Source organism: Bos mutus, chromosome 6, assembly GCF_027580195.1.
Source record: "Bos mutus isolate GX-2022 chromosome 6, NWIPB_WYAK_1.1, whole genome shotgun sequence".
In the NCBI taxonomy this organism is placed as follows: Eukaryota; Metazoa; Chordata; class Mammalia; order Artiodactyla; family Bovidae; genus Bos; species Bos mutus.
In genome coordinates, this window is record NC_091622.1 from 19,223,276 (window position 1) to 19,250,227 (window position 26,952).

A 26,952-nucleotide genomic window follows, 5' to 3' on the forward strand; every position below is an offset into this window, starting at 1 on the left:
GAGGAACCTCACAAACTGGTCAAAAGTTGAAGGGAATTGAATCACAAAGATCAAAGAGCTCAGAGTTGGAAGGGACCTCAAAATTTCAAGCCAAACCTCCTACCTGACTTTGCGTATTAAAGTGTTTTCACCTCACAGAGATCCAAGGAGGCTAAGAGTTTGCTAAAGTTTTCCAAATAGTTAGTGGAAGACCAAGGAGGAGCAGACGTAAGGCTTCTACTGGCATCATCATTTTCTTTTTCAAAATGCATTTTCATTATTAATAGTGAATGAAAGGACGAAATTCTTTAACTGCCCCACAATTAAGTAGATTTAACAAGACTTATCATTATTCGATTTTTATCTTTCAGCAAAATGACATCTCACATGTTTGGGGACAATGGTCATGGAAAAGTGGTCTGCATGAGAACTTAAGTTTCTATATCAGGGAGGAGTAGAGAGGGTTTATGACTGTCTACTTTGCACAGGGTTTCCCTACCTTGATTGCAGGTCTTCCCGGCAAATCCAGGGTGACACTTGCACTTGTTTGGCCCGACACATTCACCATGTTTGCACTGTGGCTGGCACACAGCTGTGGAAAGAGGGTATCACGCATTATTCCTAGTTCAGCAGCACGTCAACCATGTAGAATCTATGTCATGTACCCGTTTGATAATCAAAGAAAAAACTAAGAACTTGCAACAGAGTGAGCAGTAAGCACTGTCTAGACTACACAATCACACACATGTATTTTGTGTGTGTGTATATTGCTTGTGTGTGTATTGCTTGGGGCTGGAATTTTGCTAAACTTGAGGACAGTACTCAAATAGCCAAAAAAGAAGAAACATTGGAAAGCTATATACAAATACAACTGATTTTTGTCAACGGTTATCACTTTACAATAACCTGCACCCATAATTTCAAAATGATTTTCTCAAATATGCTTCAAAACATAGTTCTCAATCCAAAGATATTAGTTAAAAATGAACCCCTAGATAAATTTCCAATTAAATAACAAATATTTTCTTGGAAAGGATATTTCCAAGTATACAATGGTTCAAAATGAATTAGAAACTAAAACTCAGTATTTTGGAAACTTCAACTTCAGTATACTTCTGTCATTTTGTCCTTCCTTCACCTTAAGTTACATATAATCACTCATCAATCTATAATAGGCTTCCTATAGCTTATCACAGAAAAGACAAAGTTCCATTTTACACTGCCAATCTTCTATCAGCTGAGTTTGTCATCGTTCAAGACCCTAAAATGCTGTAAACCATCAATCAAATCTTTTCATAGTCTTCAATTCCTGCTAAGATACTGATAAGAATTTATTCTGTTTATACAGTAATTCTCAGCTGGGGATATTTTGCTGTCTATGGGGCACTTAGCACAAATGAAGACATTTTCTATAGTCACACTGGGAACAGGGTACCACTAGCATCTAGCAAGTATATAGTGATGCTGCTAAACATCCTTCAATGCTCAGGTAACTCCCCATAACAAAAATTATCCAGCTCAAAATGTGATGGTGCCAGACTGAGAAATCTTGCTCTATACCAAATCTGTATATGGTGCTACACCAGATATTAAAATAGATGCAAAATCATTGTATAGTGTGGTCCCTGGTCTCAAAGAGCCTATACTCTAGACACAAAGACAAAGCAATCATGTTTTTATTCAAGGCAACATTTATGAGCAAAAATGGTGGCACACGTGGGATTTGTGAAGAAATCATCACATATCCACATAGAGTTGTACAGAAAGCCTCGAAGAAGAGGTCTTGAGGTGGATCTTGAAGCCAGGTAGACAGAGAAGACAGTGGACCATCCAAGGTGTGCAGATTTATACAGCAAAACGGGTCTCATTGATTTAGAGGAGGCTTATCCAGCCAAAGAGACAGGCAAACACTAGGGGGAAGAATAAGAGGTAGGCATCATAGGTGAGTGGTACCAGAGCGTGATGCTCCCTAAATTCCAGACTGAGGAATATGCACTTTGTCTACAAGAACTGAACACTTCATCATTATCTTTAGGAGAATTCCCTGATAAAAATAACCTGGGAATATTAGCATGGTGATGATACGCAGGATGGACTGGAGTCTGACATGCAGATAAAATGATCTATGTTTGGTGACAGGAAGAGGTGGGCTTCACTAACCCCTGAGGGACAAGCAAATAGGTCTTGAAGACCAAGGGGAGAGGGGTCAACAGTGATTCTGTGTCTCCAGTACCTGACACCTGCTCCCTGCCATATCAGCCCACACTCTTCTCCATCCTGGCAGATGCTCCCATTTTTGGACAATTCTCAAACATCATCTCCTTCAAAGCACTAACACTCCTATGAAACTGTTGTGCATTTTATCTTTGGTGTTTTCCTCATTTCCTCATTTGACTCACCAACCCTCCCCTTGCTGAGCACTCCACACACAGGTTTGTTTGCCAATCTTACTTTTAGCCCTTTCCCGCCTGTGTTACTCACCCCAAGTGAACCCTGTACCATGACTAATCCTTACTGCTGCTCTATAGGTATTTAATGTAAAATCTTGCACAAAGAAATGATGAGCAGAGAGTCAAGTATAAGTGGTAGAGAAATGCACTGGGGAAATTCATAAAAATCCGATTTTAGACATGGCATGACATTCAACAGAAAGCAGTGAGAAGAAATGAACTATCTAGGAGGTCCTTCCAACATTATGCTTCAGTCAACTGTATACCTGGTAGATGGTTTATATGCAGTTTTAAAAAGAAGTCCCAGAAATAAGCCATCCTTTATGTAAGTTCCAGGCCCAATCAAGAAATGCAAGTTAAAACATTTTAATTTTAAAGGAAAGATGTTCCATAAATCTTAACAATTATATATTAATACAACCTGAATTGTTATCACAGATGCATCCCAAGTGCCATATTTGAAAAAAAAAATTAGTAAATCAACTAGATTGGAATAAAATAAATTTTTATAAAAGAAGAAGGGGGAAAAAAAGTAAACACCTCAAAATAATTAAATGCAAGTCAAGGTAAAAACCTCCCCAAATAACTGGATTTTGAAAATATCTCTAAAACATGAAAAAGAAATTTAGAAAGTAGCACATGAAAAAGTTTGTCAAACAATTACATATGAGGCACCCAGGGTGGGCTGCCTTTTGCCCCACTGACCAGCCTGAAGTCCATCCATTTATGGTGCTTTCAGGTACTTTTCAGAAATAAAAGGTTTTATTGTCCCCCTTCCTTTTTCCTTGTTTGTTTGGAGTGAAGTGCCCTAATCTCGGGCACATCAAATGCCCTTGTTCTAAGAGGCCCAGACTGTTAATGTTTCCTACATGTTTAGGGAGCCAGTATTTTCAAACAGACTGCTATTTACACTTCTACCTAACAGACTATTCACTGAAGTAACCAACAACCTGTATATTAGTCAACAGCTATTAAATAGACTAAGATACTCACAATGCTGGTGTGTGTGTGTGTGTGTGTGTATATATATATATATATATATATATATTGCCTTACAAAAAGAACACCCTTATTGCACAAAAAGACCTTCTCCTATTATCCTGCTAGCATTAGGTCTGCAATGGAATTCAATACACATGTACTAAATATTGAGTAGATGCAGTTATTCTACTAGGCAAGTGAGGGGGAAGAGGGGCTTACATAGGATATGAAAACTAACTTTGAAATTTTACTATGTTGGCTGAAAGTTAACAAGAGCTGTGACAGATGAGATGAAAGAAGCAGAGAGGGGCAGAGAGTAACTGTGACTGTGGTCCTAGAAAGGCTTCCTGCCAGAAATGTGATCTGAGCAACGCCTGAGAGGTAAGCAGCAGAGGCAGTTGAGATGGGAGACAAAGCCTTGCAGAATCAAGCAAAGGATGAGGGAAGGACAATAAAGGGTGTTCTCAGGGGCCACCAAGGCTCTGTGGAGCCATACAGGGTAAAGCCATACAGTGCTTAGAACAGCAGATGGGAGCAAAAGATAGGTTGGTGTAAGTCATAAAAGGCACTGGTGGCAGAAAGTGATAGGTTGTTACTAATATTTGTTTTTCCCTTCTTTAAAATAGAGTGGCTTTTTTTTTTCTGAGTAGGTGAAGGGTTTATTGTTTAGTCGATGTCATGTCTGACTCTTTCACGACCCCATGAACTGTAGCCCACCAGGCTCCTCTGTCTATGGGATTCTCCAGGCAAGAGTACTGGAGTGGGTTGCCATTTCCTTCTCCAGGGGATCTTCCTGACCCAGGCAGGGATCAAATCTGCGTCTCTTGCTCTCCAGCTCTGGCAAGCAGATTCTTTACCACTGAGCCACCAGGGAAGTCCTAAGTAATGAGTTGAAAGTGAAATTGCTCAGTCGTGTCCAACTCTTTGCAACCCCATGGACTGTAGCCTACAAGGCTCCTCTGTCCATGTGATTTTCCAGGCAACAGTACTGGAGTGGGTTGCCATTTCCTTCTCCAGGGGATCTTCCCGACCCAGGGATCAAACCTGGGTTTCCCACATTGTAATGAGTAACCCATAACAAGTAATGAGTTAGCAATAGACAATTATATTCCCTGTCCTCCCTGACATATTTGGGTAGTCAAGTGACTAAATTCTGGTCAGCATAAAGTATTGGGTGCAGCTTTTGGAACTTGAAAGCTACTTAAAAAGGTGACTGATTAGTATATATATCCTCTGTCTTTTTGCCTGGAATATAGAAGTCATGGCTGAACTACAATGGCTACTTTGTGATTATGGGATGAATCTTGAGAATGGGAAAGAGGCTGAACTAGAAGTCATAATACTAACCCTAAATGGCCATTCTAGCCTTTTAGGACACTGGTCTTTGTGTCAGTGTTCCTTGCAGCCAAGTACAATTACAATATAGTATAATTTACAAGTAATACCTGACTATCCTGGAGCACATCAAGCCAGCAGATGCTGGATACAAACTAAAGACAGAACTGTTATGACAGAATCTTCGTAAAGAAACACAACTTGTCAAGTTATCTTAAACTTCCACTATCATATACTTCAGAAGTATCTAAAGAACTTCACTGCTACATCTAAATACTAGATGAAAAAACACAGATCCACCTTGACATTAGGGAAAAATGATTCCCAACTTCCGTGTAAACAGACCCACCCTTTGACAACCCATTTCACTATAATGTGAGTTCTCAGTGGTCAGCACACACCAACCTTCACAACTTGCTGTGAATAGTAGGTCAAGGAAAAAAAAAAATAAGCAGACTATTTTTTTTTTTTAGCAGTCTATTTCAGAATGATCTTCTCAAAACAACAAAAATAGATGAGACCCTGACTGGTAGGAAACAATGTGTCTGCTGTCGCTAAAGGTTAAGCAGAAGTCAGCACTGTTTCGCTGAGCTTCCTGTGGATCAGGGACAAGAAGTCTGGGCCACATGTGGTCCATGGAGGACCACTGGCATCCACATATGATTTAGCAGCTCAAGAAACCAAATTCAGGTGAGGATCACAGGTAGTCAGTGAATGACAGATTCTCTTCCCCGCAAAATCAGATGTTGGAATTAAGGTCAAATGGGCATATCACACTCAAAATTTACTCTGTAACATTCCTACAACACAATCTCCAAAGTGCCCTTAAAATAACCCCTAAACCATTATTTGAACTAAAGAAACAAGTCTCAACTGGCAAAGCAAACAGAGTTCTTTAATGGCACATGTTCCTGTTTGACTACAATCTAAGATTTTCCTCTTAAAAATTCATCCTAACTGATGTAACTGGAGTTTTGAGAGTTGGACAATGTTTTCTGACACTAAGTTAGACAATGTTATCAAATAAGATGGGGGAAATTAAACTCCCACATCAGTTCTATATAATATCTTATGTAATCTAATCACAGTTGGGAGTCAAGTGCCAACATTTGTTAAAAAAAAAAAAAATGAAGACCCTGAGTTGCCCAAGCAGATGTTGGCTCTGGAGAGGGGCAAGGGAAAAGCCAACTCAACCTCAGGTGTTGTTGTAACTTGAGAAGTACTTTCTTAACGTAAATAAGATCGTCTTCTGAACCTGAGATGGATGAAACTGGAACCTATTATACAGAGTGAAGTAAGCCAGAAAGAAAAACACCAATACAGTATACTAACGCATATATATGGAATTTAGAAAGATGGTAACAATAACCCTGTGTACGAGACAGCAAAAGAGACACTGATGTATAGAACAGTCTTATGGACTCTGTGGGAGAGGGAGAGGGTGGGGAGATTTGGGAGAATGGCATTGAAACATGTATAATATCATGTATGAAACGAGTTGCCAGTCCAGGTTTGATGCACGATACTGGATGCTTGGGGCTGCTGCACTGGGATGACCCAGAGGGATGGTATGGGGAGGGAGGAGGGTTCAGGATGGGGAACACAGGTATACCTGTGGCGGATTCATTTCGATATTTGGCAAAACTAATACAATATTGTAAAGTTTAAAAATAAAATTAAAAAAAATCACTTGTAATCTTCCTATTCTATATCATGTTGTAACTTGGGAAGTATTTTCTTAATGTAGATAAGATTGTCTTTCAAATCCTAAGAATCACTTGTAATTTTTGCAGTCTCCATTATGTTGCTATTCAGACATGGCACCATTAAAGGCAGAACAAAGAAACTGCTCTCCAGGGTGAGTAATTTGGAAACAACAATTACATAAAGTATTCCAGAGCAGGGCAGAAGGATGATGGATACAAAACTGGGACATTTCCTAGAGTGCTCATGACACCTAACAAGCTTCACAGAACTCAGATATGGATACACTCATTTTAAGGAAAGAGGAACACAAAATAAGGAGTATCTTTTTCAAAGAGCAACTGGCCTTGGGAGAGAGAGAGTTGCTAAAAGAGGCATTAAGCAAGCCATTGCTGTATTAATGGGAGCTGGAAGGAACAGAGGCAGAATGGTAGAGGGCTCCACCGAAAAGGGCCTTGAGTTTCCTTTATCATAGGTACCACAAACCCAAGAGAAGAATCCTACAGATCCCAAGATCTCCAGAGGAAAACAACTCTCCAGCCTCCTAATATCCTGTATTCTAGTGCTGCATATCCTATTTTCAAATCTAAATCCCTTCTGTCGTAAAAACTGGAGGAAAAATGCCTCTGATTGTTATCATTATAAAAAAACTATCTGTTAAACGATCTCACGAATACAGAACGCAAAACCACTTTATATGACTGATTAGATTTACCCTCACAATATCCATATAAGGCAAGAGAGAGACAGACATTATTCTTATTTTGCCAGCAGACAAGCAAAAGCACAGAAAGTTAAGTGATTTGCCCGATTTCAGAAAAAATTTCTTATAATCTTCTAATTCTTTTGGTATTCCGAAAAACTCCAGAAACCTAGCTTTTTGAGTGGATTTGGAAGAGAGGAGAGTGAGGTTATATGAAAACACTAACCAGGAAAGGATGAGAGGGATAGAGAATATCAAAGGTAATTAAAGGCATAAAAGTATTTAGGAAGGTATAAAACTTCGAGGAAGAAGTCACAGTTAAGAATACAACCTATAATTTGAGAAAATTTAAGTTAACACTGCCAGAATATTTCAACATAAAATGATCTTTTTACTTCACTTCTTGTTAGGTACAGAAGCTAGATTCTGAATCATTAATGAAGTATACAGAATTGTTATCTCTTCTGATGTATTACTACATCTATGATTTTTTTGCTCTCACATTTTAAGAAATGTTATTTTCATTAAGAACTTAAACTAATCATAAACTACAGTCAAATATTAAGTCAATCAGTTGGTAATTTAGAGTATGAAATTAAAATAAATAAGGATTTCTGTTCTATAAAATGTTATTTTCCAAAAGATGTCTGGTTATTTTATTTTTATCTTTTTTGAAACATCCAATTGAAATTTCTCAAGTGTCTATTTAATCTCTATTTAACCTTTAATTCCTGAAGTAGACCAAAGAAAATAAGTGCCTGCATCTTTGAATTGCAAACCAACTTTTATTTACTATAATTAAGCACTATCCATTTTCATTTAAGGAATCTTCTTCTGAAAGTATTGTCATTTTTGGTTTACTTGCAATTTTAACTTTTTTCTGTTTTCATTGTAGCAGAACACTGAAACTTAGACTAATGCTAAATGAGACTTTAAGAACATTTCATAAAGTGTTATTACTTATCTGGAAGTGTGAAGTAGATTTGGGGGAGGTTTTCTTTAAGTAGGGTGAACTGGAGCTACTCCACGTTCAAGGTCAGGAGGGGTGGCCTCGTCCAAGGTAAGGAGCAGTGGCTGCGCTTTGCTGGAGCAGCCGTGAAGAAAACCCCACGTCCAAGGTAAGAGAAACCCAAGTGAGACAGTAGGTGTTGCGAGAGGGCATCAGAGGGCAGACACACTGAAACCATAATTACAGAAAACTAGTCAATCTAACCACACTAGGACCACAGCCTTGTCTAACTCAATGAAACTAAGCCATGCCTGTGGGGCAACCCCAGATGGGCGGGCATGGTAGACCGGTCTGACAGAATGTGGTCCACTGGAGAAGGGAATGGCAAACCACTTCAGTATTCTTGCCTTGAGAACCCCATGAACAGTATGAAAAGGCAAAATGATAGGATACTGAAAGAGGAACTCCCCAGGTCAGTAGGTGCCCAATATGCTACTGGAGATCAGTGGAGAAATAACTCCAGAAAGAATGAAGGGATGGAGCCAAAGCAAAAAGAATACCCAGCTGTGGATGTGACTGGTGATAGAAGCAAGGTCCGATGCTGTAAAGAGCAATATTGCATAGGAACCTGGAATGTCAGGTCCATGAATCAAGGCAAATTGGAAGTGGTCAAACAAGAGATGGCGAGAGTGAATGTCGACATTCTAGGAATCAGCAAACTGAAATGGACTGGAATAGGTGAATTTAACTCAGATGACCATTATATCTACTACTGCGGGCAGGAATCCCTCAGAAGAAATGGAATGGCCATCATGGTCAACAAAAGAGTCCGAAATGCAGTACTTGGATGCAATCTCAAAAACAACAGAATGATCTCTGTTCGTTTCCAAGGCAAACAATTCAATATCATGGTGATCCAAGTCTATGCCCCAACCAGTAACGCTGAAGAAGCTGAAGTTGAACGGTTCTATGAAGACCTACAAGACCTTTTAGAACTAACACCCACAAAAGATGTCCTTTTCATTATAGGGGACTGGAATGCAAAAGTAGGTAGTCAAGAAACACCTGGAGTAACAGGCAAATTTGGCCTTGGAATATAGAATGAAACAGGGCAAAGGCTGATAGAGTCTTGCCAAGAGAATGCACTGGTCATAGCAAACATCCTCTTGCAACAACACAAGAGAAGACTCTACACATGGACATCACCAGAAGGTCAACACTGAAACCAGACTGATTATATTCCTCACAGCCAAAGATGGAGAAGCTCTATACGGTCAGCAAAAACAAGACCGGGAGCTGACTGTGGCTCAGATCATGAACCCCTTATTGACAAATTCAGACTTAAATTGAAGAAAATAGGGAAAACCACTAGACCATTCAGGTATACTGCTACTGCTAAGTCACTTCAGTCGTGTCCAACTGTGCAATCCCATAGACGGCAGCCCACCAGGCTCCCCCGTCACTGGGATTCTCCAGGCAAGAACACTGGAGTGGGTTGCCATTTCCTTCTCCAATGCATGAAAGTGAAAAGTGTAAGTGAAGTCACTCAGTCGTGTCCGACTCTTAGCGATCCCGCGGACTGCAGCCTACCAGGCTCCTCCATCTATGGGATTTTCCAGGCAAGAGTACTGGAGTGGGGTGCCATTGCCTTCTATGACCTGAATCAAATCCCTTATGATTATACAGTGGAACTGAGAAATAGATTTAAGGGACTAGATCTGATAGAGTGCCTGATAAACTATAGACAGAGGTTCATAACACTGTACAGGAGACAGGCATCAAGACCATCCCCATGGAAAAGAAATTCAAAAAAGCAAAATGACTGTCTGAGGAGGCCTTACAAATAGCTGTGCAGAGAAGAGAAGAGAAAGGCAAAGGAGAAAAGGAAAGATATTCCCATTTGAATGCAGAGTTCCCAAGAATTACAAGGAGAGATAAGAAAGCCTTCCTCAGTGATCAATGCAAAGAAATAGAGGAAAACAACAGAATGGGAAAGACTAGAGATCTCTTCAAGAAAATTAGAGATACCAAGGGAATCTTTCATGCAAAGATGGGCTCGATAAAGGACAGAAATGGTAGGGACCTAACAGAAGCAGAAGATATTAAGAAGAGGTGGCAAGAATACACAGAAGAACTGTACAAAAAAGATCTTCATGACCCAGATGATCACAATGGTGTGATCACTGACCTAGAGCCAGACATCCTGGAATGTGAAGTCAAGTGGGCCTAAGGAAGCATCACTATGAACAAAGCTAGTGGAGGTGATGGAATCCCAGTTGAGCTATTTCAAATCTTGAAAGATGATGCTGTGAAAGTGCTGCCCTCAATATGCCAGCAAATTTGGAAAACTCAGCAGTGGCCACAGGACTGGAAAAGGTCAGTTTTCATTCCAATCCCAAAGAAAGGCAATGCCAAAGAATGGTCAAACTACCGCACAATTACACTCTTCTCACACGCTAGTAAAGTAATGGTCAACATTCTCCAAGCCAGGCTTCAGCAATACGTGAACCATGAACTTCCAGATGTTCAAGCTGGTTTTAGAAAAGGCAGAGCAACCAGAGGTCAAATTGCCAACATCCTCTGGATCATCAAAAAAGCAAGAGAGTTCCAGAAAAACATCTATTTCTGCTTTATTGACTATGCCAAAGCCTTTGACTGTGTGCATCACAATAAACCGTGGAAAATTCTTCAAGAGATGGGAATACCAGACCACCTGATCTGCCTCTTGAGAAACTTGAATGCAGGTCAGGAAGCAACAGTTAGAAGTGGACATGGAACAACAGACTGGTTCCAAATAGGAAAAGAAGTACGTCAAGGCTGTATATTGTCACCCTGCTTATTTAACTTATATGCAGAGTACATCATGAGAAATGCTGGGCTGAAAGAAGCACAAGCTGGAATCAAGATTGCCAGGGAGAAATATCAATAACCTCAGATATGCAGATGACACCACCCTTATAGCAGAAAGTGAAGAGGAACTAAAAAGCCTCTTGATGAAAGTGAAAGAGGAGAGTGAAAGAGTTGGCTTAAAGCTCAACTTTCAGAAAACTAAGATCATGGCATCTGGTCCCATCACTTCATGGGAAATAGATGGGGAAACAGTGGAAACAGTGTCAGACTTTATTTTACTGGGCTCCAAGATTGCTGCAGATGGTGATTGCAGCCATGAAATTAAAAGACGCTTACTCCTTGGAAGGAAAGTTATGACCAACCTAGATAGCATATTCAAAAGCAGAGACATTACTTTGCCAACAAAGGTCCATCTAGTCAAGGCTATGGTTTTTCCAGTGGTCATGTATGGATGTAAGAGTTGGACTATGAAGAAAGCTGAGCACTGAAGAATCGATGCCTTTGAACTATGGTGTCGGAGAAGACTCTTGCAAGTCCCTTGGACTGCAAGGAGATCCAACCAGTCCATCCTAAAGCAGACCAGTCCTGGGTGTTCATTGGAAGGACTGATGCTGAGGCTGAAACTCTAGTACTTTGGCCACCTCACGTGAAGAGTTGACTCACGGGAAAAGACTCTGATGCTGGGAGGGATTGGGGGCAAGAGGAGAAGGGGACGACAGAGGATGAGATGGCTGGATGGCATCACTGACTCGATGGATGTGAGTCTGAGTGAACTCCAGGAGTTGGTGATGGACAGGGAGGCCTGGTTTGCTGCAATTCATGGGGTTGCAAAGAGTCGGACACGACTGAGCGACTGAACTGAACTGAACAGTAGCAATGAGCACACATAACACCCATATCTTGGTTTCCAAATACCATTCCACAATAAAACCAGGGCTGAAGCAAAGAGGCTGGAATATTTTGCTGTGACAAAAAGCAAAGGCATATTCAAAAAATTATAGAAACAAGTGAAAATGACACAGGAGCTACTTGGAAGTGTTCCCACTAGCCATATTTGACATAATTTGAGCACCAAAAAGAATAAGGATAGTAATTGATAACAACTGAATAGTCAAGGCTCTGGTTTTTCCAGTGGTCATGTATGGATGTGAGAGTTGGACTATAAAGAAGGCTGAGCGCCGAAGAATTGATGCTTTTGAACTGTGGTGTTGGAGAAGACTCTTGAGAGTCCCTTGGACTGCAAGGAGATCCAGCCAGTCCATTCTGAAGGAGATCAGCCCTGGGATTTCTTTGGAAGGAATGATGCTAAAGCTGAAACTCCAGTACTCTGGCCACCTCATGAGAAGAGTTGACTCATTGGAAAAGACTCTGATGCTGGGAGGGATTGGGGGCAGGAGGAGAAGGGGACGACAGAGGATGAGATGGCTGGATGGCATCACCGACTCAATGGACATGAGTCTGAGTGAACTCTGGGAGTTGGTGATGGACAGGGAGGCCTGGCGTGCTGTGATTCATGGAGCCGCAAAGAGTCGGACACGACTGAGCGACTGAAGAACTGAACTGAATAATGAAAGAATCCATGGTCCAGAGTGATTCTAAAAAAGGAGCACAGAGCTCCTCTTTACAGAATGCCAGCAAACATGCAGAAGGAATGACAGAATCTGAAAAGATAATTTTACAACCACGACTGAAATAATTTGAGTAAAAATTATCCATAGATGTTAAAACTTTCACTGGGTGTAAGTTTGTTAGGGAACAGAACATTCAGAGAATGTCAATGTATCACCCCATGGGGTACTTATTCATTACAAAGAGAAGGTGCCTTTCAGTGGAGAAATCTGGTAGACTCCTTAATCAAGTGATCAAACTTGGCACCACCAATTACAGAATAAACTAACATTATGTGCAATGGTAATGTCATAATACATGATCACCTATGTAATATTTTTGCCAAAAAGGTTTAACCAGCATCTAATAATGAGGAAACTTCAAATTCAGGTCTACAAAAAAAGTAGGTCTAGAACTGTTCTAAGGAATGTCATCGAAATGAAACATCTATGATTGGCTCTGGATCCAAAAAATCCATAAAAATCATTTGGAGATAATTTGGGAAATCTAATCATGGACTGTTTGCTACATACTATTATTGTACCTATGTTAAATTTAAGTGTGACATGGTATGCATGCTAAAGTATATAAGTACAAAGAGCCATTATATCTAGATTACTTTCAAATGGCTCACTAATTGTGTGTGTGTGTGCAGATAGGGGTGGGGAGAGAGAAAGAGAGGGGAAAGAGTGTATGTAGCATACCTACAAATGTGTAATATGTTAACAATTGTACATGAAAAGTACATGGCTATTTACTGTTGCTATACTTTCAACTGCTGTGTAGATTTGAAATTTTTCAAGTACAAAAATGGGAAAAATGTATAAACAAATGTAGTATGATATGCATACCTTGACAAATATTACTGAATTACTCTGACAAATATTTCTTAACTTGTGGGCTTCAGTGTACTTAGTGCACTCTAGAGAAGGGGTAAGGGCCACGTGCTGGAGTCAGAGCCCTGGGTCCCAGGTTCACCTATGCAGAGTATCCAGCTCTCTCTGCTCTGAAATGAAGACTACAGGTTGAACCAGAGGAAAATGTCAGCGCAGCCATTTTTTACTTAAAAAGCAGTAAGCCAACAGGGTGCATATAGAGTTTACCCATAGGTTTATGGGGATGATTGAATGAGAAAATCCAAATAAAGTACTTAGAACAGTACCCACCTCATAGTAAGAGCTCAAAAAAAAATATCTATAAACAGAATTATAAGAACAACAAAGACGAATTGCTACAGTGTCTAAGAAACTGTATTAAGGACTAGGGATAATAAAATCAGTAAGAGATCAAGTTCTCACCTTCAACTACGAAGTCTAGTAAGGAGAGAGAGAAGTAAGCAAAGATATCTTAATAACAGATATATGTAGAGGATACAGGAGAGGAAGCGGTCAATTACATAGGTTTAAGGGAGTCAGAAAAGGTTTTGGAAAGGAAATAGTGCTAACAGATTTCTTTCAAAAAAAGAAACTTATAAAACACCAATAGCATAATGTAAGAATTCGTTGAGATTATGATGAAACACAGACTTCCAGGTGGCGCAGTGGTAAAGAATCCACCCCTTAATGTAGGAGATATAAGAGATTCAGGTTCAATCCCTGGATTGGGAAGATCCCCTGGAGTAGGAAATGGCAACCCACTCCAGTATTCTTGCCTGGAAAATTCCATGGACACAGGAGTGTGGTCGGGCTACAGTCTGTGGAATTGCAATGAGTCGGACATGACTGAGCACACAAGCAAGCAAGCAATGATGAGAGACATATTAGGTGAAAATTATATTTGTTTTGGCTAAGGAGATGATGCTCTAATTTTGAATAGGGGTACTGAGCAATCATCAAAAAAAGGCCAGAAAGTGTTAAACTAACCATCACCAGTTCCTTCAGTGACCAAAATCCTTACGTTTAAAGGAGAATGAGTTGAGCCATTTATTAACCATTTTAAGATGGAACCAACTTTGTGACTGTACACAGAAATGCAGGATGTGAAGCATTTTGTCAGTGCGGCTCACTTTTTATTTTAAAGGAAAGCATTACTTCACTAATTGTTCCAAATTTATCTGATGGAGGACCTTACACAGAAACTTGGAAACAAATGTCCATCAAAAAGGGATTGCTTAAATAAGTGGTGGCACAAGGGTCTTGCTGCCTCCAGGATTGTGGACTTCAAGTCAGGTATCATCTGCTGTTAGAGCGACCTCACTAAAAACAGGCTTCACCATGATTTCACCATGCCATTCTCCCCACACACTCACTGACTCCCCTTCATGTTTACTTGGAGCTCATCATGCTGGTTCTAACTTTTTGTACGGCATTCAACACCACATTTCACAATCTGACTCCTGCCTATCCCACCAGTCTCCTCTCCGGTCATATCCACAAACAGACCAACTAATGGTAGTTCCCAGGAAATCACATACTCCAATACTCCCACGCTTTTACACAGACTGCTGTGCTTCCCTTTGTTTGCTGGCCTAACATCTAGACAGTTTCAATACTCAGCTTAAATAATATTTGCTTTAGCCCTTAATTCTGATTTTGGGGCCCTCCTCAGCACCTTCATAAACCTCTGTGCATAACTCTGCCATAAATTATATATATATGTGTGTGTGATTCATACACACACACATCATCCTATAGTATCACAAGTATTATTCTTACCTAGCTCCTTCTCTAGACTTTGAGCTCTTTAAATACACAGTATCTGCTCTGAAATTTCACACAGTCTCCTAACAAAGACAGGCATGACAGGTGTACAAGGTGTTAAAAGAATATAGAAGAAAGAATTTCTCAGCAGGCAGGCAGGAGTAGGGAAAATGTCAGGAAAGGCTTGCAAGAGGAAATGTGAACTGAATCTTAAAAGATGAATAGGAATTCACCACGTGGATGGGTGAAGGGCCTTTTCTTCAAAACAACCAGCATAAGCAAAGCCAGAGGCGCAAGAAGCAGCAGAGGGTCTGGCAGCACAAGGGTAGCCCACTGTGATTGTGTCCAAAAGGCAAGAAAGAGTCCTTCTAAGATAAGGCAATCACCAGCTTAAAGACTCTCATACTCAAAGAAACAGTATTCCATCCATAATGGCAAACAATCAGTCGATTATAAGAAGTAGATGTCACAATCAGACAATGCTTTATGTGTTTTCAAGCGTGTACATTGATTTAAGAACCTTCCTCAAGTGTTAAGATCTTTTATACAATATGTGGTAAGGTCATAAGAAAGGCAGACAAATTAAATATAGTTATTTCCTCAGTAAACTGTCTTTCCTAAAACTACAATCTGCTTAGTAATATTACATCATGTTCACATTTTTTATTTCTTTTATATAGAAGTGCCTGGTCCTTATACCTTCAAAGTACTGACTGAGCTAAAGAGGTATAAGACACAGTCCCCAGATTCATGGAACTAACAGTCTAGCAGAACAAATGATATAGATCCACAAATAATCCCAACGTAGAGCAGGATGAGACAGGTGCCACGCCAGCATTATAACTCAGTGTAGAGAAAGAGAAGACTTCCTGTCACTAAAGTCAGGAATGCAGAGTGAAGGCAGCATCTGAGCCAGGACCCGAGGCAGGGCTGAGTCACAGTATGTTCTAATAAGAAAGAACATAAACTTCTAACATGCGTGTGGGCTTCCCCAATGGATCAGCTGGTGAAGAATCTATCTGCAATACAGAAGCCACAGGAGATTGTGGGTTCGATCCCCAGGTCAGGAAAATCGCCTGCAGTAGGAAATGGCAGCCCACTCCAACATTCTTGCCTGGAAAATCCTATGGACCGAAGAGCCTGGCAGGCTACAGTCCAAAGGGTTACAAAGAGTCATACATGACTGAGAGACTAAGCACGTACACACACACACACACACGCATGCACACACACGCACACAAGTGTGGCTGTTCATTCCTAACAACAATTCACTTTGAGTATCTGCTTAGAATTAAAAGGGATAGTGATGGGATACAGAAAAAGTTAACCAAAAGGGGAAGAAAGATAGAATGTTTTAAGAGAGTGGTTCTCTTTTTCAGCCCTTGATATAAACAAATGTTGAATTACTCATTTCTTTTGGCTAAAGGCCAAAATGGTAAACTGGAAAGAAACTTTGTCAAGAACCGAAAACTGTCAAGAGAACGTTTCAGCCCACATGCAATACAGAATTTTCCCTCTCCCACATTCCTCGGATATGTTTAATGTTATTCTTCTATGGAGGAAGTTGTGAGGATTATTAATGTTGACTGAAGGTGATGGTGGGGAAAGAAGGTGCGAGCAGGACAGAGGTGAAGAGATCATTCAATCAACCCCAGCCGGTGCCCCACTCAGACCCGCCCTGGAGCTCTAGGCCTGGAATCCACCCACGTATCACATCTCTCCACTTCTGAGTCTCACAAGAACTTCATCAATGTCACATCCAACACTGAGGTCATCCCCTGAACTTTCTCCACCAAATCACACACCAGAAACCCGGGCATCGTCCTTGATTCTATCTTCCTCACACCATTCTCACACCATCTGCTATCATTTCACCGAATGTGAAAAAATAATTACTAAACCAAGTGCTTCACATTTTTTCATTTGATCTTCATAAAAAAAAAAAAAACCCTATAAGGTTGAGTTCTTATCTATATTTTACCAAAAAAGAAGCTATTTCCCAGAAAGGTCAGGTAAGTTTCTCAAAAACACAGGTCTGGTAACAGCTGGGTCTGACCAGGAAGCCTGAACTCCTCGCCCCTGTCCTAATACTCACCCCTCCATCCTTTCTTTTTATTATCCACCAATCCCTATTTTTCTCTGCTCCCACCAGTGTCGCTTAAGATAAAACTCGGATGTCTCGCCAGGTTTACTGTAACAGCCTCTAGCCCTGAGCCTCAAAAGGCTCTCTCTTAATTGCCAACCAGCAAAATGTTCAGCGAGTGGCCCCAGAACCCAAGTACCTACAGATCCTGGCGTCTGTCCTGAAGCAATGAGTCCTATGGGAGTGCCTGCTTCATCCAACAGGGCAGCACCAGGCAACTCCAGCCCACCAATTCCTTGTAGCAAGAGGAGCGACTGATTTATTAACAAAGCCTGATCACTTTTCCTTGGAAACACTGGAACCTATTTTAAAAAACGTTCAAGCTCTCTGTGAGCAAAACTACATTCACCTGTATGCTAGATTGGACCCGCTGCATGCGTGTATGCTCAGCCGTGTCCGACTCTTTGCAACTCCATGGACTGTAGCCCATCAGGCTCCTTCTCTCCATGGGATTTTTCAGGCAAGAATGCTGACCCATTAGAACGAGCTTATAACTTCTGAAATATAAATCTGATTGGGTAATTCCCCTGCTTAAAATATACACAATGCTCCTCTACAGCCCTGGGATAAACACTACTCTAAGATGCCATCAAAGGCCTTCTGCAAGTCAGCTCATTTCTCCCTCTCCCACAGCATCTGTCATCACAAACCCTTCAAACACACACCCCAATGCCCAGATGAAGGTTCTTACATTTCCTGGAATGTGCCCCTAACTCTGGCTTCTGAGGCTTCAGTGTATTTTTTTATCTGGCCCGGTGTCCTTCACTTGACTTAACCCTGAGGATACAGCTGGGCCACCAGCCCATCACTCTTGGCTGGGATGCTGCCCACTGTGATGGGCTTTCACAGTGCTTATCTCAAAGCACACCTGCATCAAAACACACCTCTCATCCAATACTGTCTTCATCTGCAGGCCTTCCACATGGACAGGGAATGACATCAATGCCTGTAGCTTCATCTTACTGATGTCTGCAGTGGTTGGCCCAGAATGAGACAGGGGATAGCCCTCAGTATGTAGCTACTGAATGAATGAATCACCTGAAGCCCACTGAGTCTGTGAAATCTTCCCTGATCCACTCCGGCAGTAGTTCTTCCTCTAAACAGCCTCAGCTCTTTAATCCCTAACTCTTGCCTACTTTAGAATCCAGGAAGGAATAAGAGACAACCATCTTATCGAAGGGCTTCCCTGGTGGCTCAGACGGTAAAGCGTCTGCCTGCAATGTGGGAGACCTGGGTTCGATTCCTGGGTTGGGAAGATCCCCTGGAGAAGGAAATGGCAATCCACTCCAGCACTCTTGCCTGGAAAATCCCATGGACTGAGGAGCTTGATAGGTTACAGTCCATGGGGTTGCAAAGAGTCAGACAGGACTGAGCGACTTCACTTCACTTATCAAATCAGCTCCTCCTAAGCAAGAGTCCATGTTTTACTAAACTTGGATTAAACTTTTACTAAAGGTCTCTCTCCCAGCCCTTAACTTAGCTCCTTACCTTTAGTAAGCTCTCAAATGTGTGTCAAATAAATCTCTAAGTAACTCTACATGTAATTCTACAATTCAATTCTTCCAGTTCCTTTTTCCTGGGCTAGGTAACCAAAACCGTACCTCATTCTGACATCTGCAAATGGATGTTATTAAAGAAGTGGAAAAGGAATGGTTCAGAAGCACAGGCAGTTATCCAATGACAATTTTTACTTTAGACATGAATAATTTGAGAAATTTTCTACTATTTCCAATGGATTATTTCCAAATGATGGGCATGGTAAACAAAATGTAATTTAAAACATGCTATATACCAAGGATGCTATCATGGACCCTGGTAAAACACCATTTCAAAGTTCAAACACTTATCAAGAACTGTTCTTCATGAGAAGGAGGCTTTCTCCTTATGGCCAGCAACAATCCTGCCAGTAGGTTTAAAGATTAGGAAACCGTGGCTCAGAAAACTTAAATAAAATATCTAGTATGTCATGGGAGAAGGCAATGGCACCCCACTCCAGTACTCTTGCCTGGAAAATCCCATGGACAGAGAAGGCTGGTAGGCTGCAGTCCATGGGGTCGCTAAGAGTCAGACACGACTGAGCGACTTCCCTTTCACTTTTCACTTTCATGCACTGGAGAAGGAAATGGCAACCCACTCCAGTGTTCTTGCCTGAAGAATCCCATGGACAGAGAAGGCTGGTAGGCTGCAGTCCATGGGGTCGCACAGAGTCGGACACGACTGAAGCGACTTAGCAGCAGCAGTATGTCATAGTTGGTGAGTCACAGGAAAGAGTCCTGAACCCACATGTGTTGGGGACAAAACCCAAATTATATTCTTTGGCACTGACTCCTTAACTTCAGCCATAGCTCTGATAGTTAATCCTACAGCTGACAGTAAATAAAAGATACACATGCTTTGATTTTTTAAGTCTCTCTGAACAGAAAAAGTCTTAACATTTATTTCTATAACTATCAAGCTTGTTCCCAAATGGTTTTATTAAAATCTCCCCTTAAAGACACTTTCTCTGACATGTAAAAGTATAAAGTACATTGTCTTTTTGGTACCAAATCCATAAAACAGAATTACACATATTTCACCAAAAATTTCCAGTTAAGTATCATAAGGATGATTTGTCAGGTGACATTGTTCATTTTCAAAAATATTTAAAACAAGAAATTCCTTATGCACCAAAATCATAGCATGAACACTCCTAGGTGCTAGTACAACATCTTACATATGCTATACAATAAAAATATTTCTTACCTGATTTTTCCATGGAGAATTAATGAATACGAGACACAATTCCCTCAGGTTAATGATAGGATGGTGTTAGTAATTTCATTTGGTGGATTTTTTTTTTTTTTTTTGCTTCTTTAAGTATTAAAAATATAAACTGTCCTTTAGGTTAGAATGGAGGTCAATTTATTAGATTCGTAAAACAGAAGAAAGGAATTATAAACTGAAATGGAAAAGTTTAATGTAAGAACTGAAAACAAAATTATGAACAGAATAAACACATCTCTAAGGAATACAGCTTCCCCCCAAAAAGCAACTCAAGAACACAACTAGTGTTAAGTTTTATTAATAACTTTATAAAGTTATTATTTAGAAGTATGCCTTTCAAGACATAGATTAGCTGAAATTATTTCAAAAAAAATGTTCATCTAACCTTTGAGCTGGCACCTTATCCTGGCTATTCTCTGCCTTAAGACGTAGAAAGCTGCAAAACAAATGTCCAAAAAAAGAAATTCCAGATCTTTTCTCTGTAAGGAGGCTGGACTTGGGTATTTATCAACTTGTTACATTCCCGGAGACTTACATATTTGCAACTTTCAGTGCTTTTCTGAAACAAACAAAAAAAATCTAGGACATGTTCAAAATAGTAATATTTTAGTCACCATTTTGTCATTAAAAAACATTCTGTAACAAAAATATTAACCAATAATTGAAGTTGTGCTATTCTTTCATAGTTCAAATTCTAAATTAAAATATTTCAGACCTCAACGACATTGTACCTTCCAGTCCAATTTTTAATCTTCAGAATATTAATGTTTGGTTCCAAGAGACAGTATCCTTTTATTTAAATGAATATTGGACAAAATATCTGAAAAAAAATTAAAACTTTTGATCAATTAGTAACCAAGGCTGGTAGTTTTTTAAATTGATATTTTTTTTACTTACCTGTTTCTTACATACTGTGTTTCCCTTTTCTCTCCAACTTTGAGAAGGGAATATTAAGGTTTTTTTTTCTTTTCCTTCCACAGCATTTTCTTCTTGCATGGCTGCTTTGGTTGTCAATAGCAACAGGAATTAGAGGGAAAGCTCAGCCATTTCACTCGAAGATACAAATAACCCAGTATAATGAAAGTAAATGGAAGAAACTTGAAACACTACTAGTAATGGTCAGGGTTCGACCAGCCTAGAAATCCTAGAGGTAAGGGAAGAGATGATTTTATTACTTCTCTTTTGGATCATGCCTTTATAGCATAAAATATTAGTCTTCTTTAAAGCATAAAATATTCACTCTAACTGTCCATTTGTGTTATTTGTTTGTATAATTTAAAGCGAGGTGAATAGAGCCTTCTTTGGGGTAGTATCAGAAGAAAAAAACTGTAAGTCCAATTTGACTCAAAGTAGCAGTTTATCGATCCAGAATGATTGTTTTATACTTTTAAAGGCACACATAACATTTGCTTTTTAGAGTATTATTTTCATGTCCATTGGGTTTACAAGTTAGCATGTTGTTTTTGTTATTGTTCCTAACTTTAAAAGAACTCCTGATCTTGATACATTTCTTAAAATAATGAAATATATCAGGCACAATCTAAGCAAAAAGCTGAAAATATATCGAAGCATAAATTGCAAATTATATTCTGGATCACATATTAAGGAAAACCAGGACTATGGTTATGTATGAGAAGGAAAAATATAAAAGGATACTGTTTCTTTAATACTCTTTAAATGTCAATTTTGAATAATCTATCAAGAAAAAATATTAAATGATTTAAAATAAAGGTGAAATAAGCTAATAAAGAATAGCAAACATCATTATTTTCTAACTAGTTATGTTAGTATCAAGCAGCCAAACAGTTCTGTATAGTTTATTTTTGTCTCATAATATCTTAGTTGGGTCACATTTCTCCTACTTCACTTAAATCAGTGTTGACACACATAGATTTAGCAAGTTTTATGGTATTGGTATCTACACCCATTAAATAAGACTTCCAGAATGAAATTTTAGCCGAGGTCCCATATTCTAAAATTTGCATTTTAAAACTATACAAAACTGCATTTTAAATCAAAGCAATGTTAAACTTGGAGTAATTATTTCCAGGAAGTTTCTGGAATCTATTCTCTAATGATGTGTAAGGAAATGTTCATAGGCAACCATCACCACAATTTTTGTGAAAGCTGCCAAAATAAAAATGCCCTACATGTATTTTTTGTGTGGTATAAACCCCACAGTGAAAAGCACTAAAATAGGATTCATTCGTAGCACATAATATAGAAACGCCTGTCCATTTTCTCCTGATGATCAGTTTTCCAACAGCCACTATAAAAAGCCATAGTGTTTAACACATGCAATTTTGCCAGCTCCAAGCCACCCAGTGAGAATTCTCAACTGCAGAAGTCTCTCCTGAGACTTGCCCCAGACCACTGCTTCAGTTCACCTGAGGTTCCCAGTGACACTCTGACTTTACAGACAGGTCTCCGTGATTATTAGGCATCCTTAAACATCATAAGCACTCTGATGACTTTATAAAATTGTAACTAACATAAACCAGAGAAGCTAAACAATTTGGGGATGTCTTTTCTTGCCTGCTAAACACAGGTCACAGATTTGGAGTCCATTCTGGGCCCTGGACAGAGTTAGGGAAAATAAGGGATAAGAAACCCAAAGGAATGGAGCCTCTGTATTATCCAAGGGGATCCCTATCTTATGGTGTATCATCACACAGCCTCTGAAGCATGATACACGCACTTCCTTCAAGGCGATAAATCCAGGCTCCCAGATGAAAGGGACTGGCCCTCCCAGACTTTGCACCTCTATCTTCCAACCCTAATCTCCAGCTGGAAAAAGCAGTAACTCTAAGATGTTCTCTATGTCCTAACCCAAAATTTCATGTATCTCTCATTGTCAAAAAAGTTAATATTGGCCCAGGAAACACTATTTATAGACAACTCTCCAACTCTGCATGTTTATTAAAGCAACATCCAAGACAACAGATCCCATGAATAGAATTTTGAGTAACAATCTGGAATCTTTCCATTCTTTTATAAGTATTTAAGTTACAAAATTCATTAAACCTCAACACAAGATTAGAGAACAGAACATTTAACAAATCTACAAATTATCTCTTCATAATTTTGTATTTTCTCCCCCCTTTTAATTGCTTAAAAAACAAAACAAAAAACCCCCACAATTCTGCCTTAATTAGGAAATAAGCTATGCAGGGGGATATCTTAATTTTGGACCATACACAAAGATGTAATGAACTTTTTAATTCATCAGTGATTTAAAAACAATCTAAGGGACAAAAGAACTTGAAACTAACCTTATCAATATGAAACACCATGAAATATTTATGTAATCAGATGAACTTAGGACAATTTATCTAGTAGAAACTATCGCCATAGTAAATTATATAAAATCATGTACCCTAACCCATGTATATTAAAAAAATACATGTAAGCTGCAATTTGTGTTTTTCTATTACTTGCTAGTTGTTGGCATGAAAGCATTTGGACAGTAGATTTCAAGTACCTACAAAACCTTAACAGTGAAAGAAAACAGGAGGTCACAAAGGCTTTAGAAAAATATTTTGGGTGGCATGAAGCTATATTCAGAAAGTCTATCCTAGGAGTTAGTTTCTGTGCTAGTTAGTTTCTCTGACCGTTTAAGGATTTTTCATAGAAACTGAGTTTGAAAACTCTGATCTATGAAAACAAGGCTAAAGTTTTATAAAACAGCATTGTTTTCAGCAAAGTTAAGCATAAATCCAAAAATATTAGTTTCTTCATTTGTGTACATCAGTGCAAATTTTAACTGTGATGACATAGTTCCTAAAACTTGAGAATAAGTCAGTAATATTTACAAAAGACAACTTTAACCTTGTGATTTAATGATGTTATAATAGGAAAACAATGTCAGATTTGGAGAATTTATATCGTTAATCTACAGGACAGTTAAAGACATATTGACCAAATTAAATGTTCAGTTTTAAATTTTATTTGATTCTAGAATACCCTCATTTGAATCATCTACAGCAAATCTTTAGTCTTAACTTGTATTTCCCTGGCATCTAGTACCTATGAAGACTGTCTCCAGCCTTTGGTTAAATATGGCAAAAAAAAAAATGAGGGCTTCTAGCTAAATATAATTAAAAATAAAACTGTTTCTTCTACAAAATCAACTACAATAAAGCTAAGAAGCCAACTTAATTATTCATAGCTCTTTTTGCTTCAATCAGATAAAAATAACAAATTGACTTGTGCTTCATAGGCTAAGGTAAAACTACAATTCTTGAGAATATTTATGAAAGAATATGTAATAACACATGGGTATCCGACATTATTTTAACATATAATAATACTTTATCACATCTAGGCTATAATGTATTCCTTTATGCTGGCTTTGTTAGGAATTTTATTAGTAATTATATTATGACCATAATTATCTGAATTAGGCACTAGCAGTAACTTGAGTGGTAAAACTGGAAAATTTTAAATGAAGCTTTAGTGCATTAAAATGCACTAAATATAATTTAAAATGCACAAGCTTCTTTATATTTGACATTACTTAACTGAACTCTGTACCTTGCAATGCACCAGTTTTTAAGTAATTAGATTCATATTTTGCAACCAGTTTGCTCTGGTCAATTTCCAGGGATACACTGTCAATCCCATTAAGCCTATGCTAATGAGTTGGTGATGGACAGGGAGGCCTGGCCTGCTGCAATTCATGGGGTCGCAAAGAGTCGGAAACGATTGAGCGACTGAACTGAACTGAACTGAACAGTATTTTGCTATGGGCAGTGATTGATACCACTTTAAAATTTTTTCAAGCCAAATTATCTTTGCTTAATTCTTTGAGAACTGATCATTTATTAATCCCCACAAAGAAGTGTAAGATCTTGGCCCTGGCAATGTAAACTCCTTGGCTCCCCTCCAGGTTGATACAAGGTGGCAATTTTTGGACAGGTTAGATTCTCGGTTGGTGCTGATCTTTGAGGAGAGGCATTCAAAACCCCTTTCTGTGTTTCTCCTAAAGAGATGGGGGACTTACTGGATTGGTGCCCTCTCAAGATTCATGGTGAGTCCTCTTCTTTTTTGAGAGAGAGACAGAGTGATTCTCCTGGGCACATGTATCCCAGAGTTTCAGGTTCCAGTGCCACTGGAGCTTCAGGAGTCCCTGAGAATTAGCCTTTCCTCATGTGTGTGTGTGCTAAGTCACTTCAGTTGTGTCTGACTCTTTGTGACCCCATGGACTGTAGCCCGCCAGGCTCCTCTGTCCATGGGATTTCCCAGGCAAGAATACTGGAGTGGGTTGCCATTTCCTCCTCCACAGGATCTTCTTGACCCAGGGATCAAACCCACATCTCTTATGTCTCCTGCACTGGCAGGCAGGTTCTTTACCACTAGCCCCACCTGGGAAGGCCAGGCAGGCTTTCCTCAGGCCCCAGTGAAGTTAAGTGTATGTCTGGATGGTGACCTGAGACCCTGCTTTGAGTCTATTCAGGTCTAAGTAGCTTATTTAAAGCAGCCTTCCATGAGATCCAGGGGAACTAAAATAAAAACTAAGAGTCATTTTGGCTCCTCTGCACATGTATAACAATCAGGAGCTTTGGGGAAATGAACACTGGTCAAAGATTTTGTTGTTTCTTGGCTCACTGGCCCTTATTCCATGTTACAGCGTAAGTAAGATAAATGATGCGTTCATGCCTCACCACTTATGCCAAGTCATAATTTGCACAAAAAGGAGAAAGTACATACAAAATGATAATGACTTTCACACTGATGTTCAATGAATACAAAAATAATAACTCATTAAAATTGATACAAAAAAATTCTCCCACTGATTTCTTTGCAGAGCCTCTTTATACTGGATCCTGCTGCTGCTGCTGCTGGTGCTGTCGCTTCAGTTGTGTCCGACTCTGTGCGACCCCATAGACGGCAGCCCACCAGGCTCCCCCGTCCCTGGGATTCTCCATGCAAGAACACTGGAGTGGGTTGCCATTTCCTTCTCCAATGCATGAAAGTGAAAAGTGAAAGTGAAGCCGCTCAGTCGTATCCGACTCTTAGCGACCCCATGGACTGCAGCCTACCAGGCTCCTCCGTCCATGGGATTTTCCAGGCAAGAATACTGGAGTGGGGTGCCATTGCCTTCTCCGATACTGGATCCTAGGAGACATCTATCTGTATTCCATTCCCAGTGCCTCTAGGTACCAACTCCATCAACTGCTGACTGATCTTAAAATACATGGGCTAAAAAAGTAAAGATATATGGTTAGCTTTTAATTAATATTACAGAAAACCTGACATTGTTAGAGATCCTAACTTGAAACTGTCTGGTCTAACCAAAATCTAATTGGTTCATCCAATTAGTCCATCCAAAATCCCATAGTTAACCCATTGCTGCCAGATATTCTGAAATGAATCAAGCTGAGCCATCAGAAAGCTCAGTGTGTGACTCAAATTATACCATATATATATTTTTTTAAATTATTTTCCATTATAGGTTATTACAAGGTATTGACTATATTCCCTGCGCTATGCAGTAAAACTTTGTTGCTTGTTGCATACTTATTTTTTAAATTAGAAATCTAGCATTCTATTCATGCTAAGGCAAACAAACACACAAAAAAAGGAAAGAATTCTACTTTTTAAAATTTAGTAATGTGTATCTTTTTGCCAGTTTTTCTAAATGTCCCATGGACATCTAATAACAACATATGAGAAACAAAATTTTAAATATATTTGTGTAAGATATAAGATTAATATAAATTAATATAAATAGAAATCTATTATGTTTAAATTATTAATGACATCATTCAAGATGCTCCTATTCTTATTTTTTCTGTACCTGATAAAATATTCGGAGAAATGTTAATGTGTCTTACTCTGATCATATA

At 39.3% G+C, this 26,952-nt stretch overlaps 1 protein-coding gene across 7 annotated transcripts in view; it reads right to left on the bottom strand.

Annotated features, from left to right (window-relative positions):
* The window catches only part of NPNT (nephronectin), a 99,696-nt gene that overhangs the window by 58,638 nt on the left and 14,106 nt on the right, over window positions 1-26,952 (bottom strand). For 4 of the 7 annotated variants that reach the window (XM_070372052.1, XM_070372049.1, XM_005907289.3 and 1 more), the window contains exons 3-4: window positions 20,490-20,540; window positions 479-571 (exon numbers count right to left, since the gene is read on the bottom strand). In XM_070372052.1, the coding sequence (XP_070228153.1) occupies window positions 479-571; window positions 20,490-20,540 (144 nt within the window). The remainder of the gene's footprint in view (window positions 1-478; window positions 572-20,489; window positions 20,541-26,952) is intronic. The other 3 variants (XM_005907288.3, XM_005907291.3, XM_070372051.1) reach the window with 1 other exon arrangement.